The sequence below is a fragment of the Ictalurus furcatus genome, chromosome 1, assembly GCF_023375685.1.
Source record: "Ictalurus furcatus strain D&B chromosome 1, Billie_1.0, whole genome shotgun sequence".
Lineage (NCBI taxonomy): Eukaryota > Metazoa > Chordata > Actinopteri > Siluriformes > Ictaluridae > Ictalurus > Ictalurus furcatus.
In genome coordinates, this window is record NC_071255.1 from 19,130,079 (window position 1) to 19,142,689 (window position 12,611).

Here is a 12,611-nt window from a genome sequence, read left to right on the forward strand (position 1 = left end):
TCCTTTGAATTATTACATTGCTACATATAATCATTAGAAAGAAACAGAAATATTGTTTACAATTATACACAGAAATAGGTAAGATATCTAAAAAGCTTCTCTTTTCTGTTCACTCAGCACACTTCACTCGAGTGTGTTCACTGGGCTTCTGTGTAGAGGAAGGACTTTAGCATGCAAAACAACAAGCAAGAAGCATCCAGCCTCTAATTTGCATAAGCTTCTGAATAGGCAAAGGCATTTATTGGCACAAAGAGCTGTGCACACTGCCAGTCACATTCTCTTCTGAAAGTTTTTACAGGAAAGAATGAGTAAAAATGAGCATTGTGTAAATAAAATGAAACCCTAATGTAGTTAATTACTACATGGAATGGCATGCTCAGAATAGACATAATTTAAATTGATATATCTGCATGACTGCACTTTTAAGAGGATAACCATATAGTTTTTTTTTCCTGCTGGTTCAACTTTTAAATTCTTTATGTATACATGAAGGAATGAGACAATACTGTATATGATGGAAAAGGATAAGTGGTTCAGAGAGATGTTGTTTCAACTATAATCCAGCATTGTGCCAGAGTGCTGGAACTGAATCTGGCATAACCTGTACTACAAGCAAATAATGGTACATGACATGCACATCAATGTGGTGACTCCCAAACACCAATCTATCTTTTCCCCACAGCATTTATAGACTATTTGAAAGTATAATAAAACTGTGTAGGCAGTTAATCATGTAACAATGCAGATATAAGCACTGCTTTATGGGACTTACATGTGTCTCGGGTTCTTGTGATTAATGTAAACTAGACAGGTAAACTAGACTTGCACGGTATTGCAAGTCTAGTTTACACTACAGTCTGGTGTAGTCTACACATGAGAATAAACATTTCTCATTTCAGTTCAAATACATTGTGGAGCTATGCTGGGAAATGTTTGTTTGGTCTTCATTGTACCAGACAGTAAATTAATACTTCACACATCACTGATTCTTTGTGAAGGCAAGCTAAAATTAATTAAATAAATAAATAAAAATCACCACAAATAATCCAAGAACCAACTTGTTTGATGATATAATGAATTAATACCAAAATAGACTTTTAAAAAAGCTATTTATTTCAGAAAAGAAACCTCAAAATGTTTTTGTTCTGGTATTCAAATTGGATAGAAGTCATACCCAGGAATACTGGTGGTGATGATGATAATAATGAAGATGCAACACAGTTTCTCACTGTTTTATGTATTTAAAAAGTTTACAGTACAGAGAATAATTAAGTGTCCTCCACATTAAAGGCTTTACTGCATCACATATCTTTGTCAAATAATATTCAGAGGATATTTAGGGGTTTTTTGATGCCACAACTGACAAACAAGGAATACTTAGAAAACCAATCATTTTATAAAATATATAATATTATATCAAACTATATCTATCTATCTATCTATCTATCTATCTATATATATATATATATATATATATATATATATATATATATATATATATATATATATATATAGTTGTGCATATCATGTAGAGTATTATTAATCATTGGGTTTTAGTCTAATTATATGGAAAATCCCTGGATAAAGTCTGACAGCGCTGAAAGCGGATGACCTTATATGGTCAACATGTACGTGCTTTAATGCAGCCTATGACAGAGCTTCACACCCGGATTTATATCCAGCGACTGTGACTACCGCATTTATTACTTACCGCATGTATAATCTCCGGGACAGTGTAAATCCCACGACAGGAGTTTCATCTGTTTACAGAAGTTTGACTTGATTTACAGTATCATTATTATAACTTTAACCTTGCTGGACTACAATGAAGAACACGCGAGCGGAGAAACACTGGAGCTTTGTGAGTGTGTTGCTGCTCTGCTTTCTGAGCGCTTCAGTTTCAGGTGAGTTCCAGTTAGATGGGCTTTATAAGTGGACAGTACGGCGGTTTCGTTCCTTCTTTTAATTCATATCATTACGGAATATTTCCTAGATGTCTGATTTGACATTTTCACTCGGTCAGTCATGTCTGGTTTTGTTTAGAATCATTTTTGTTTCTGTTTCCAGGCTCTTTCCCTAAGGCTCAGAACGTCACTTGGCTTTCTTTCAATTTCAAGACGTTATTAACGTGGAGCCCGAAACCCACAAACTATTCCTACACTGTGGAATTCTCAAAGTAAGAAAGACACACACACTATAAGTTTTAGGAGCTGCCTACCTACTGATTTATTTGTAAAAAAAAAAAACAAAAAAAACCCCCAAAAAACAAAACTATTCTTCATATTCTGACTGTGTGTATGTCTAACATAGCCTATAGATCACATCAATTTTATCAATACATTCATATATATGACTGAAGGTAGGCCTAAATAATTTTATTAAATGGACCTTATTAATTATTAAGGACCGAGAAAGCACATAGATGTTCATTACTGGATCAGTCGCTCTTGGCTTAAATTGGCCCATTTTAAAACACTGATAGTAGTTTATTCATTGGAAGTTGGTCCTGGTGCACTTTGTTTTGGTCCTTAAATTCAGGGCATCCCACAAGAATCCATACCTAGGGGACTACGTATTCCAGCGTGGACGTCCGCTTCTCGGTTGGTCCACAACACTTCCAGCCTTTTTGGATTTGTTAATCATTTTCAATGGTCGTCTGTGATGTGCTTGCCATGTTTCCTGTTAAAGTCCATCTTTCTCAAATTCTATTTGAAAAAGAAAAAACATAATATAAATTATGCATGAACAATTGAGGAAAACATTTTGCTAAAAAGTGTTGATTTCCCCTATATATGGAGACTTTTGGGACACTTCTTTGGTTTTTTAAATTTTGATGGCTTGTATGTATTACAAATGAATATTAAGATGATGAATTAATGAATTAAGGCGTTGGTTGTACAGCTGGTTGTGTTGTTGCCTCTCAGCTCCAGGGTCCCCGGTTTGATCCTGAGCTCAGGTTACACTCTGTGTGGGCTTGCTGTGCATGTTCTCCTCATGTTTACGGGGTTTTGTCCCACATGCCAAAAACATGCCAGTACTGTAGGTGGACTTGCTGTGCTTAATTGCCCCTAGACAAAGTGCATGAATGGTGTCCTGTGATGGACTGGCTTCTCATTCAGGGTGCGTCCAAAAATTATGCCCAGTGTTCCTGGGATGGCCCCAGATCCACCAAAACCCTGACCAGGATAAAGTGGCTAGCCAAGATGAATTATTGAAGATTAAGTTTTGAAACCTTTTTATTCTGGCAGAAATGTAGTCATACCGTTAACAATGTCAAAGGTGCCATTTTCACGTCTTTGTAAAGCCTCTGTGCTTACTGGGGACAGGCAAACCTGTTACTGCTATATAAATAGTCTTTTTAAGAGGGACCTTCTATACATGTTATAAATATAATTTTAGGGTACTATTGATTTATGTGTTAATTTCACCTCATACACTTCCAAGAATCAGTGATATCTTTCCAGTCTTTTAATCAATTTTCCTTCCTATAGGTTTTACTGTAGTTTCTGCATTATGCATAGTAGTTACTGAATAATATGATTTATAATGAATAACTAAATAATAACTGAGACCTTAATTAAAAGGGTAATTAGCAACCTATAAGCTGAGGGTGAAAATTAAGCTACATACATACTGTTAGCACTTTTGATCAGTGTTTTAGCATTAGTGCATGGTGTATAGGTATTGCAAAAATCCACACCCTTTGCATGTTTCAGCATGTTTCAGTTACTTGAAAGCTTTTGTGTGATGGCTTTATAACTTGGCTCAATGTAATGCTTCCAGACTTGGTGAGGACAATCAAAGGACCCCTCATTGCATTCAGATGAGTGAAACCGAATGCGATCTCACAGCTGAACTCACAGATCTGAAAAGCAAGTACGGAGCAGACGTTCTGTCAGAACCTTTGCGTAACATGTCCTCTGAGCTCGTTGAGTTCCCCCGCACAGCATCTGATCAGTTCTGCCCCTATCAAGACAGTAAGTTTATGTAAAATCTGTGCTTCATTCAATATAGTTTATGTTGTTTATTAGTGAAAAAGGATGAGCCATTGTTGAATTCTCATTTGTGGCCTATTTTTGTCTAGCCGTCATCGGCAGTCCTAAATTTAAGATTGAGGTAAGCAAGGACGAACGGAAGACAACCCTCTACGTAGAAGATATCCCAACAGCGGTCCTTGATGCACAGAAGCAGACGCGAACAATTCAGGATATCTTTAAAAATGATTTGCACTACAGGATCACTTACAATAAAGCCAAGAGCTCTGGAAAGGTAAGGGATGACTATTATACCTTAGATACCTGTAAATACAGTAATCTATGTGTATAAGTATATGGTGTGTCTTTAAAGCTGCCCCTAGTTATCAGTATCAAAATTGTACCGTTTAAATTTCTGATATCTGATAATGTTACTGTGGTGTGCAAGAGCAGTGAAGCAACTCTGGCACACGTATGAGTTTATTTCAAACTTACATACTAAATTTATGCCACATTATGTTAAATTGTCAGCAGATTCTTATGGACAATTGTTGTTAAAACTGGACCAGTTATGACTCCATAAGTGCTATAATATACACATTACACATCAGTTAAAGTAAAACCCTCTTTATAACTATAACATAGTGATAGGGTAGTTCATATAATTAACTTATCTTAACACAGGGTAATTTGCTTTATAATACACGTTCAAATGGTGCAACAAATCAATATGATTGCATACATATGTCTATGCATAACATGTTTGAATTGTTGGGGGGAGGGAGCATTTTCTGTATTAATAAGAGGGGTTTTTTTTACACTGGGTGTGGTTTTTGACTGATAAGAGGAAAGAAAGATTTGCTGTGTTTTCCCATATCTGTTTGCAAGCTGCATATTTAACATGGGAAATAGTTGTATTAAACTTCTGGAACCTGGTTATTTTTGCCTGGTTTATGTCAAACTTGCAGTTGTGTTGGAATCTCATATATGAACCTATTTTGACCTTTATCTGTTTAGTTATTGCAATGTAATTTGAAAATGAGCCAGAAAGTGTTATCTGCTATGTCTGTAGATTAAAATTAAAATAAGATATACATTATAGTGCATAAAAAATGCAATGTGTTTTTCTGCTCAGAAAGTGAAGATAAGTACGAGCAGTCAGATAGAGCTGACTGATCTGGACAGAGGAGAGAGTTACTGCTTCACTGTGCAAGTCGTCATTCCCTCCCGGAGCACTAACAAACAGCTTGGAGAGTCTAGTCAGGTTCAGTGCTCTCCAGCAGGGGACGTGTCTTTTTTTAATGGTAAGCTTTTAACAGTGGTACAATATGTACCTCTCTAAATATTTGGTGGCAGTTAACATGCATCCTGGAATGTAAACCTTTTCACAGAGTTGAAGACATATTCATTACACTACTCTATTGTAGCAAAGAAATATTTCTCAGAATGTTTCCATCACATTTTTAAAGGCTGGCATAAGCTGAGCATAAGTCTTATGCTCTGTTTGTGGATTTAAATTTTTTTTATATATATATACTATTATTATTATTAATAATAATAATAATAATAATAATAATAATAATAATAATAACAATAAATATTTTTATTTAATTTATTTTAAAAAATCATTTATATCACAGGCATGTTAAAATAAATGTTACAGCTATATTACTACAAAGTTGAAAGTCTGGTTTTATATTCTGGTTTTTATGCTTCCCATTGCTAAGTAGTGAACAGAACGGGAGGGGTAACTTTAAAATGCCGGCATTAACCCAAGCGACAACAATATTGATCTAAGCAGCACAGCATACAGTTGCAATCAAAATTATTCAACCCCCATTGCAAATCAGGTTTACTGTCAAAATTTACAGACTTTCAGCTGTTTGCAATGAACAAATCAAACAAAATCAATTGAAATAGTTCAACACAATGAATGCTTCAAGTGGTTTCCCCAAATTCAACTGAAAATGCAACTTATAATGACTTCTCCAGTTTCAAAATTATTCAACCCCCTGAATAGAATCCCTCACAACAGCACAAATATGCAAAACAAGTGTTGTCTCAAGCATACCTGATGCAACCAATCAAGGCCTTCATTAGTTGCACCAGATGTGCTTGAGCTGGAACACATGAAATACCTGAACCGGCTAGGGATTTGTTGAGTGTACACTATCTGGACGGGGCAGAAAAAGGAAACTATCAACGGGTACAACTAGACTTCTGAGAAGGCAGGATGTGAAAAACCCTCGAGTGACAGCAAAAGACTTGCAGCAAGACTTGGTGGCAACAGACACTGAGGTTTCAGTGAGCACAGTAAGGCACGTACTAAACTCAGAAGGTTTCCATGCCAGAACTCCAAGATGTACACCACTACTGACCCAAAAGCACAAGAAAAGTCGGCTCAAAATCATATAAATAAGCCACAGAAGTTTTGGGATTCTGTTCTGTGGAGCGATGAAACAAAACTGGAACTTTTCTGCATGATGTATCAGTGGTATGTCTGGAGGAAGAAGAATGAAGAAAGAACACGGAAGAAAGCGGTTGCAGCACGCAAACCCAAGAATATTACTGAACTGGCCATTGCTCATGAGGAATGGGCTAAGATTCATCAGGAACGCTGCCAGAAGCTATGCATCTTGTTTGCAGCAGGTCATACCAGCAAAAGGGTACTCTACTAAGTACTAAAGATGTTTGCCATGAAGGGGTTGAATAATTTTGAAACTGGAGAAGTCATTATAAGTTGCATTTTCAGCTGAATTTGGGGAAACCACTTGAAGCATTCATTGTGTTGAACTATTTCAATTGCTTTTGTTTGATTTGTTCATTGCAAACAGCTGAAAATCTGTACATTTTGACAATAAACCTGATTTGCAATGGGGGTTGAATCATTTTGATTGCACCTGTATGTTGAATAGGGTTGCTGGTGGTCTGTCAGGTAGATAGCCAAACCAATCCAAGATTTAAGAATTTTTTTGTACGAAAATACAACATTTATATGTATGTTATTATCAGTAGTCTCTAAATACAGGATACAGTGGTAATGGTAGGTGGTAAATGGTTTGTACTTTTAAAAAAGAAAAAAAAAGAAAACTACAATTAGTGGACAACCCACTCTACCACCTGAGCCACAGCCACCTTTAATTGGTGTCTCAACTGTTAAGGCTCTGGGTTACTGATCAGAAAGCTTCCACTGTTGGGCCCTTGAGCAAGGCCCTTAACCCTCTCTGCTCCAGGGGCGCTGTATCATGGCTGACCCTGCGCTCTGACCCCAACTTCCTAACAAGCTGGTAAATGCGAAGAAAAGAAATTCACTCTGCTGTTATATATATTTGACAAATAAGGGCTTCTTCTACTAAATAGACATTTCACCAATCCTCTTCATTTCCTTTCTTTTAGATTATAGCACTGCAGTGATTGCTGGAGGTATCCTGACCATCATTGTCATAATATCAGCGGTGACTGCTGTCATAGTTATTTGCTGCAAACGACAACAGGAAGCAAAGAATAGAGGAAAAGAGGGAGTACCTTTAAAGAGTGTGTGATAACTTTTCTGAACACAGAAACTCACACTCATGGGAGCACATGGTACAAAACTGGACTCACCCTTTCAAAGCATCCTTGTTGCAACATTACAGTGTAAACTACTGTAATTAATTTAGTTTCTGTGAAACTAAGCAAGGTAGACATTGCACATAGGATTTACTATCTAACAGATGTCTGAAGATGTTCTGGCTATTTTTTCCATCTGTACGTTCAACACTGGGATTTTCTAATGTTTTTTTATGTTTCATAAACACTACCTTTTTGTAACAACAGTACTACTTTTATGATAGATATTTTATTTTTCTAGTTTTATAAAAGTTATATGTATATTAGTTTATAGTAAAATCATATTTATTGTTTTGCAATTTGCTGATTTAATAGATGAAAAACTTAACATACAATTTTAAAAATGGAGAGCACTACATTACATTACATACATACATACATACATACATGTTTAGCTAGACACCTGGAGAAAATATCCATGGACACAAAACAGCCACAAGTTTATAGAAATGTGAATTCTATGGAAAAAGGTACAAAACTTCAAATACATTCTCTAAGTTCATGTAGATCTCTGTGTTTGTTGTTCTTTTTACTGCTTCAGCTATACATACCAGCATACAAACACTGAGATTCTGACCAGTGAACAATTTCATCATTATTGTCTTTTATTGTGGACATCACTGTGATGAATGTCAAAAAACATGAAGGTGTCTCACAATGATGTGACAGGAAAAACTTAATTTTGAAATGAAACGTGGATAGAAAATCAATTGAGAAAACAGACCCTTGCAATATATTTTTAGATCATGTGCAATGAGGCTAGTTAAAATAAAATAAACTCAGTTTTGCTCAGTTCATTCAGAGCAACTTCATTATTAATCTTCCTTTAGTCTGTCATATGGTGCGTTTAAGAAAAGAGGTCTGATACACACACTTCCCATCTAACTGCAGGTAACTAATTGACATCTTGCTTTCTGTCACCTCAAAGTATACAAAACCACCTAAAGTGTGATTCACTGGACTAGAAAACAGTTGCCAAGATGATGGGAAGCTCTTCCTGTGGTGAGTGGAGTTGTTCAGGACATCCCCGCTCCCACTGACAACAAATGAGCTTCCATCCACTTCTCTAATAAACTAATGAAAGATGAAAGAAAGATATTATAAATAGTGCTCTATTCTGATGTGAATTACATGTGATTAAAAAGGTGTTCACCTGTAAATTATGGTCATGACCACTCAGATATAAAGTGACGTTGTACTTCTTCAGCAGTGGTCTCAGCTTCTCTACCAGACAGCGAGTAGGACCATGGTGACCGATGGACCACACAGGGTAATGGCCAGCCACCACCACATATTCAGACCTAAGAATAACAGATCAGAAAGAAGTCCCCCCCGTCCCCCCGCCCCCCAAAGTTCTGAGTCATACAGGTATTTGAATTATCTGGCACTAGCAGGTCAGGGTAACAGAACATGTTTAACCCTCCTATTATGTTATGGGTCAATTTGACCCATTCCACATCTGTCTTTTTCTCTTTTAAATTTTTTGACTTTCCTCATTTAGGGTCATGAACTTATTTATTTATTTTTTTGTGTCATTATAACGAGTTTATTTTTCTCCATGTAGTAGACAGTTCAGTTCTCACATCCACTTCTTTGCCTTAGGCAGCTAATACAAGTAAACAAACACAATGACAGCTTAGTGCATGCAACTGCTTACGTTTCACTTCATTTAATGCAGCAAGACATGCATGACACTACTCCTAATGTTTTTCAGGGTTGTTTGAACTTTATAAACTCTCCGTCGGGATCCGTAGCGTGCCCGAACAATTAATACCTTTAACCGTAAGAGGTGACTTTAGCCGAAGGACTTTGTTGTTGTTGTTGTTTTAGTCCTGTGGTTAAAGTTTAAGCAAAACCTCTCATATTTTGACAGGAAGCATGCAACTGACACTCAATACAATACAACACAACACAGCAGTGTAACTGAATAAATAATGAGTATGATGGTCAGTTTATCTGATGAAGTGACTAATGGTTAGTCGATGTGTTTAATTATAGCCCACGATTACCGGTGTTATTCTAGTAGATGGCCTGAGTGCTCATGTTCACCTTGGCCAAGTTAAAGTTTTCAAAAAGAGTGTTGGAACTTTCATTTGGTTGGCGTGGACGGTTTCCCTGCTGGGCGTTGGTGTTGTTGTTGAGGGTGTTGTTGCTGGGAGTGCGGTTGAGGTTATAACTTCTAGATGAAGGCCAGCTTTCTTCAGGGCTACTGGCCAGGAGGCTGCACTGGTCTTCGGACCAAATCGACATGCGTGCAATTGTCGGATCCTAGAGGCCACTCAGACTATTAGGCAGGCCTCTCTTGCGGGCTAGGCTCTCCTCATCTAGCTCTATAAGGTTGGACCTCTCCAACTGAGACAGGTCAGCCTCCTCATCCTGCAGAGTATGATTTGGTGAGCTTTCGTTAGAGCGAACACCTGAATCAGACGAGTCCTTCTTATCAGAGAGGTACTCTTTTCCCTTTGCTAAGGATGAATCGTCATTCTCACTGCGCTTGGGTTCTACTTTCTTGCCATCCTTGATCAGGGGGGTGTTTTCAGACTCTTCAGACTCTTCGTCATCACTGGTCAGTTTCTGGTAGCGCAGTCCTCCTGCAGCCTTCAGCTTCAGGTCAGCACTCTGGAAGAGGCCCAGCTTTTCTGCAGAGGACTTGCATCCAAGCAGGGACTTGGACGAGCCATGGTCAAACTTCTCGTCCTCCTCGCTGATGGGGTCTAGAGTGGCAGCTTCAGTGGAAGCATAGTCAGTTGCATCTACCGCTGGCTTTCCACCAGCTCGCTTAGAGTTCAACTTGCGTCCATCTTGATCGCATCCATCTTTATTCTTATCATCAGAGCTGGAGTGCATAAACTGGCCTGGATGGGGCTGCACAGGCTTCTCCGCCCCACTACCGGTTGCCTCAAGCCCCGCCATTGAGGCAATGTACTCCTGGTAGGCATTGCGGTACTCAGCCTGTTGCTTGGTCATGAATTATAAGCAAATATTTCTTCTTATGGCTTGTCTCAGACAAGACATAATAAAGGTTTACTGTTTTAAGCTGTTCTTTGCTGTTTTTGTGTGCATTTAATCTGTAGAAGTCATTTTGACCCATAACATAATGGATGTAACTTTTTCCCCAAACATATTGCAGGGTTAAGCTTACACCTGAGGTCAAACTGTTGAAGTCTTCAAGATTTGCTTTGAGTTACGCAAGTTTCTGATTCTTTTTTCCAAAGTATTCATTCACAACTATTCAAGCATGACTAAGGATTTGTTGGGAGTGACTGTAATGTTGAGTACTAAACATTTTTGGGAAATCAGATACGGTTGCTTGTCTGGACACTGTGCTATTCAGTCACAATTTGTCCTCAGGTATGCTTGTGTGGATGTGGGTATGGAGAGGAGTGTCAGATTAGGACTTCTAAAAACATGCTTCAAAGTCCTCACATTCCTCCTAAAGGATTCATACGATTTTTGTTAAAGAAAAAGAAAAACACTTTCAGCTCAGTCATCACATTTCCCACCAGACTGCGGTTTACCCTCGGATACTTAATCTGGGTTGATTATGTGTCCTGAGCTGTGCTTTAACTTGTGTTTGTTCAGTTAAATGTGAGTGTCTGGTTTCTTTCAGAACTTGCCAATCTTACTTGGTGTTTTGCAGTGTCTTCTCGATCCATTCAAATTGTTGTTCTGCAAGGGTGAGGTCTTCTGGTCTTTTGGGCTGGTCTCCTTCATAAGTGTTCCCACACAGAACCACCGTGTCTATCATCAGGACGGTCATGGAGACGTTGGTGTGAGGAACCTTAAATTGCAGCTCATAATAGAGCTCAGGGAAATGCCTATGGATTGAACAACCGTCACATTAAAGTAGAAATTTGGTGGGGCATCTCTTATGAGAAAAGCAGACAAAGTGTAACATGTTGTAATACCATAGCTGAGAATGTTTAATCGTTGGCACTCACTCACCACCTCTCTGATCTGGTTGAATAGGCAATCTGAGCGGACATGTTTCCCAAGTGATCATGATTTCCTCCCACCAAATACCATGGAACAGCAATCAGAGCTGGATGAGAGAACACACGTTCAAATGTAGCCTGAAAGCAGAAAGACTGAAATTCAAACCCAAGACTCTGGAAGTGCTTGCCTTGCTATTGTACTGAACAACTGTGGAAAAACTAAATAGTGACTTTGAAATAGTTAAATTGTTGCATGTAACACTACTTCCACCAGATGGCAGGTTTAACATACTTTTGTTAGCAGCATGTCACGAGTGTGTTTATTAGCCACCATTTAACTGCTGTCCTGACTATAGAAACTCTTAATAAATCATACCATTTTGACTACATCTTTCAAAATATGAAAAACAGAATCCAACTGTTACAGCAAAAAATCTGAAATAATTTCTGTTCATAATCAATCTACAATTACATCTTTGGAGCTCTAGAGCTCTGGACTACTGATAGGAAGATTGTTATTTCAAATCCTAGCACCACCAAGCTGTCACTGTTGGTCCTTGAGGAAGACCCTTAACTCTCATCTGCCCAGTTGTAATTCACTTTGGATAAAAGGGTTTGCCAACAGAATACATATAAATGCAAGGATATAACTGAGAGTAAAGGGGCCTTGCTCAAGCATCAACACCTGCCAAATGGTCTAAGGATTTGACCATTCAACCTTCCAGTCATTATCACAGAAGCTTAATCACTGAGCTACAACTGCAACTGCATTTAACAAACTACATTCACAATCAAAGTCACAAAATGGTACACGTTTCCACTATATATCCAGTCATAAACGATGACAACAGACCTTGAAACGTATATCATCAATGTCCTTGACTCCATTGTAATAAAAGTGATCTCCCAAACTCAAGACAAAGTCCAAGCCCACACTTTCAGCAACTCTACCCAATTCCTGAGCTATCCCCTGCTCATGAGCTGTGTAGAAAGGAGAGAAGGGAATGCCACCCCAGTCTCCGATACCAACAAAACGCAGAGAACCTTAAGAGACACAACAGGCAAAAAGACATGGAGAAGCGCTGCTACACAG

The 12,611-nt window shown here is 38.1% G+C and overlaps 2 protein-coding genes across 2 annotated transcripts in view; one reads left to right on the forward strand and one right to left on the reverse strand.

Moving 5' to 3' along the window:
- The first annotated feature begins 1,694 nt into the window (after positions 1 to 1,694).
- On the forward strand, positions 1,695 to 8,089 carry f3a (coagulation factor IIIa). Its single transcript, XM_053631186.1, has 6 exons — positions 1,695 to 1,904; positions 2,068 to 2,176; positions 3,784 to 3,977; positions 4,085 to 4,269; positions 5,110 to 5,278; positions 7,371 to 8,089. Exons 1-6 carry the CDS (start codon positions 1,826 to 1,828, stop codon positions 7,514 to 7,516), a joined length of 882 nt encoding a protein of 293 aa, XP_053487161.1. The 5' UTR covers positions 1,695 to 1,825; the 3' UTR covers positions 7,517 to 8,089.
- Positions 7,868 to 12,611, reverse strand: part of acp5b (acid phosphatase 5b, tartrate resistant) — a 5,064-nt gene continuing 320 nt past the window's right edge. Inside the window, exons 2-6 of the mRNA XM_053631173.1 lie at positions 12,372 to 12,562; positions 11,529 to 11,656; positions 11,210 to 11,401; positions 8,737 to 8,884; positions 7,868 to 8,657 (exon numbers count right to left, since the gene is read on the reverse strand). Of these exons, the coding sequence (XP_053487148.1) occupies positions 8,418 to 8,657; positions 8,737 to 8,884; positions 11,210 to 11,401; positions 11,529 to 11,656; positions 12,372 to 12,562 (899 nt within the window). The 3' untranslated portion in view covers positions 7,868 to 8,417. The remainder of the gene's footprint in view (positions 8,658 to 8,736; positions 8,885 to 11,209; positions 11,402 to 11,528; positions 11,657 to 12,371; positions 12,563 to 12,611) is intronic.

What these genes read in the sequence shown, in the direction of transcription:
- f3a (XM_053631186.1), top strand. Translation starts at nt 1,826, where the DNA reads ATGAAGAACACGCGAGCGGAGAAACACTGGAGCTTTGTGAGTGTGTTG. An exon ending in TACACTGTGGAATTCTCAAA is followed by an intron (nt 2,177 to 3,783) that starts GTAAGAAAGACA and finishes TAATGCTTCCAG; the next exon opens with ACTTGGTGAGGACAATCAAA. An exon ending in AAGCCAAGAGCTCTGGAAAG is followed by an intron (nt 4,270 to 5,109) that starts GTAAGGGATGAC and finishes TTTTCTGCTCAG; the next exon opens with AAAGTGAAGATAAGTACGAG.